Source organism: Schistocerca piceifrons, chromosome 3, assembly GCF_021461385.2.
Source record: "Schistocerca piceifrons isolate TAMUIC-IGC-003096 chromosome 3, iqSchPice1.1, whole genome shotgun sequence".
Lineage (NCBI taxonomy): Eukaryota > Metazoa > Arthropoda > Insecta > Orthoptera > Acrididae > Schistocerca > Schistocerca piceifrons.
Window position 1 is genome coordinate 248,060,526 of NC_060140.1, and position 4,075 is coordinate 248,064,600.

The following is a 4,075-nucleotide window of genomic DNA, read 5'->3' on the forward strand; positions in this document are numbered from 1 at the left end:
CCACATCGCGTCTCCGCGAGGGCACGCCCACACGCGGGGCAGTCCCCGCCTCCAGCGCCCACGCACGCGTGTATCATTGTTCCGGAGAAGGGCGAGATTAATACGCGAGAGGAAGCCGCTGGAGCGCACATTCGTCGGTGCGGCCAGTGCGTGCCGCGGCCGGCCACCGCCTCTTCATTACGGGCGCCCCACGCTCCGTATGCGTTTCGGGCCATTGCCATTACATCGGTCCCCGGCGCCATTAATCGCGGTGCTATATGCCGGCCGTCGCGAGCCGTCTCTGTCCGTTAATCTGGCCGCGGTCGATTAGGTCCTCGGCGTCCGCCTCTGCGCGTCGCCGCCCTCTATGGCCCGCGGGTAATCGTAACAGCTCCACACCCACAGCCGTCGGCAGCCTGTGTACTGTACACCGCTGCACTCAACGGCAGCCATCCTTGAAATGGCGCTACAGGGGGAGCAAAAAAGTGGCAGACGATACATCTCAAAAATGCATGCGGTGAGGCCGAGCGGTTCTAGGCGCTTCAGTCTGGAACCACGCTGCTGCTACGGTCGCAGGTTCGAATCCTGCCTGGGGCATGGATGTGTGTGATGTCCTTAGGTTAGTTAGGTTTAAGTAGTTCTAAGTTCTAGGGGACTCATGACCTCAGATGTTAAGTCCCATAGTGCTCAGAGCCATTTGAACCGTTTTTTTTTAAATGCGTGCATGCACACTCGCGTGGAGATGTGTGGAAAAGTGCCATTTGGATTCTTGTAGATCTAACTATACAGTACACAATTCTCCTTACTGTGGGTGGCGTGGCGTATTTTATGCGCCATAACCACCTCCTCTGTTTCGCTTCTAGTCACAAATGGTCGCGAGAACAACGAATGTTGGTAATTTTACATTACTGGCCATTAAAATTGCTACACCACGAAGATGACGTGCTACAGACGCGAAATTTAACCGACAACAAGTAGATGCAATGATATGCAAATGATTAGCTTTTCAGAGCATTCACACAAGGTTGGCACCAGTGGCGACACCTACAACGATCTGACATGAAGAAAGTTTCCAACCTATTTCTCATACACAAACAGCAGTTGACCGACGTTGACTAGTGAAACGTTGTTGTGATGCCTCGTGTAAGGAGGAGAAACGCGTACCATCACGTTTCCGACTTTGATAAAGATCGAATTATAGCCTATCGCGATTGCAGCTTATGGTATCGCGACATTGCTGCTCGGGTTGGTCGAGATCCAATGACTGTTACTAGAATATGGAATCGGTGGGTTCAGGGGGGTAATACGGATCGCCGTGCTGGATCCCAAGGCCTCGTATCACTAGCAGTCGAGATGACAGGCATCTTATCCGCTGGCTGTAACGGATCGTGCAGCCAAGTCTCGATCCCTGTGTCAACAGATGGGGATGTTTGCAAGACAACAACCACATGCACGAACAGTTCGACGACGTTTGCAACAGCATGGACTATCAGCTCGGAGACCTTGGCTGCGGTTACCCTTGACGCTGCATCACAGACAAGAGCGCCTGCGATGGTGTACTCAACGACGAACCTGGGTGCACGAATGGCAAAACGTAATTTTTTTGGATGAATCCAGGTTCTGTTTACAGCACCGTGATGGTCGCATCCGTGTTTGGGGACATCGCGGTGAACGCACATTGGAAGCGTGTATTCGTCATCACCATAATGGCGTATCACCCAGCGTGATGGTATGGGGTACCACTGGTTACACGTCTCGGTCACCTCTTGTTCGCATTGACAGTACTTTGAACAGTGGACGTTACATTTCAGATGTTATTCGACCCGTCATATGGACTTGGTACTCAGTGCTGTGACCAGTGCTACAGTCTGGAACTGCGTGACCGCTACGATCGCAGGTTCGAATCCTGCCTCGGGCATGGATGAGTGTGACGTCCTTAGGTTAATTAGGTTTAAGTAGTTCTAAGTTCTAGGGACTGATGACCTCAGCAGTTAAGTCCCATAGTGCTCAGAGCCATTTTTTGTAATGACCGGCACATATACGATGAGGCACAACTGCACTTGTTCAACAACACCGGACTCTGCATTCTCAGTAGTGGCAGCTCGCCTTGGCTTCTCACCATCCACGCTTCTCTTTGGCTTCTCGCCATCGATAGCTCGCCGCAGCTTCTCGCCACTGACCCTTTACTTCGGCTCCTCGCCACCAACCCTTCATTTCCGCTTGTCGCCAGTGGCCCTTCACTTCAGGTTCTCGCTACCGACGCCTAGCCTCAACTTATCGCCACCGACCCTTCACTTCAGCTCCTTGCCACCAACCCTTTACTTCTGCTCCTCGCCACCAACCCCTCATTTTAGCTTCTCGCTAGCAGTCCTTCACTTTGGCTTCTCGTCGCCGACACCTCACCTCAGCTACTCGCCATCGACGCTTCACTTCAGCTCCTGGCCACTGACCGATCACTTTGGCTCATCGCCAACAACCCTTCATTTCAGCTTCTGGCCACCAACCCTTCGCTTCAGCTCCTCGCCACCAACCCATTATTTGGCTAGCCGCCACCAACCCTTAACTTCAGCTTCTCCCATCGACCCTTCACTTCAGCTACTCTACACAGACAGCTCGCTTCAGCTTCTCGCCACTGACCCTTTACTTTGGCTCATCGCCACCAACCCATCATTTCGGCTTTTCTCATTGACCCTTCACTTCAGCTACTCTCCACAGACAGTTCACCTCAGCTTCCCGCTACTGTCCCTTTACTTTGGTTCCTCGCCACCAACCCTTCATTTCGGCTACTAGCCAGCGGCCCTTCACTTCGGCTTCTCACCACTGACCCCTCACCTCAGCTACTCCTCACTGACGCTTCAGTTCAGCTCCTGGCCACTGACCCTTTTTTTTTGGCTCATCGCCACCAACCTTTCATTGCAGCTTCTCGCCAGCGGTCCTTCCCTTCAGCTTCTCGCTACCAATGCCTCGCCTCATTTCTGGCCACCGACCCTTTGCTTCAGCTCCTCTCCACCATTACTTTACTTCGGCTCTCCACCACCAACCCTTAACTTCAGCTTCTCCCATCGACCCTTCACTTCAGCTACTCTCCACAGACAGCTCGCCTCAACTTCTCGCCACTGACCCTTTACTTCGGCTCCTCGCCACCAACCCATCATTTCGGCTTCTCCCATCGACCCTTTACTTCAGCTACTCTCTATAGACAGTTCGCCTCAGCTCCTCGCCACTGGCCCTTTACTTCTGCTCCTCGCCACTAATCCATCATTTTGGCTTCTCGCCACCGGCTCTTCACTTCGGCTTCTCACCACTGACGCCTCCCCTCAGCTACTCACCACCGATGCTTCACTTCAGCTCCTGGCCACTGACCCATTACTTTGGCTCATCGCCATCAACCCTTCATTTCAGCTTCTGGCCACCAACCCTTCGCTTCAGCTCCTTGCCACCAACCCTTTACTTTGGCTCCATGCCACTAACCCTTAATTTCAACATCTCCCATTGAACCTTCACTTCAGCTACTCTCCACAGACAGCTCGCCTCAGCTTCTCGACACTGACCCTTTACTTCGGCTCCTCGCCACCAACCCATCATTTCGGCTTCTCCCATCGACCCTTCACTCCAGCTACTCTCCATAAACAGTTCGCCTCAGCTCCTCGCCACTGGCCCTTTACTTCTGCTCCTCGCCACTAACCCATCATTTCGGCTTCTCGCCACTGGCTCTTCACTTCGGCTTCTCACCACTGACGCCTCCCCTCAGCTACTCACCACCGATGCTTCACTTCAGCTCCTGGCCACTGACCATTTCCTTTGGCTCATCGCCACCAACCCTTCATTTCAGCTTTTCGCCAGAAGCCCTTCATTTCAGCTTCTCGCTACCGACACCTTGCCTCAGCTTCTGGCCACCAACCCTTGGCTACAGCTCCTCGCCACCAACCCTTTACTTTGGCTCCCCGCCACCACCCCTTAATTTCAGCTTCTCCCATGGACCCTTCACTTCAGTTACTCTCCACAGACAGCTCGCCTCAGCTTCTCGCCACTGACCCTTTACTTCGGCTCCTCGCCACCAACTCATCATTTCGGCTTCTCCCATCGACCCTTCACT

The 4,075-nt window shown here is 53.4% G+C and overlaps 1 protein-coding gene across 1 annotated transcript; it reads left to right on the plus strand.

Moving 5' to 3' along the window:
* Positions 1-2,022: 2,022 nt before the first annotated feature.
* LOC124788552 (extensin-1-like) lies at positions 2,023-2,769 on the plus strand. Its single transcript, XM_047255822.1, has one exon. The coding sequence runs from the start codon at positions 2,023-2,025 to the stop codon at positions 2,767-2,769; it is 747 nt and encodes a 248-aa protein (XP_047111778.1).
* The last annotated feature ends 1,306 nt before the right edge of the window (positions 2,770-4,075 follow it).

What these genes read in the sequence shown, in the direction of transcription:
- LOC124788552 (XM_047255822.1), top strand. Translation starts at nt 2,023, where the DNA reads ATGAGGCACAACTGCACTTGTTCAACAACACCGGACTCTGCATTCTCA.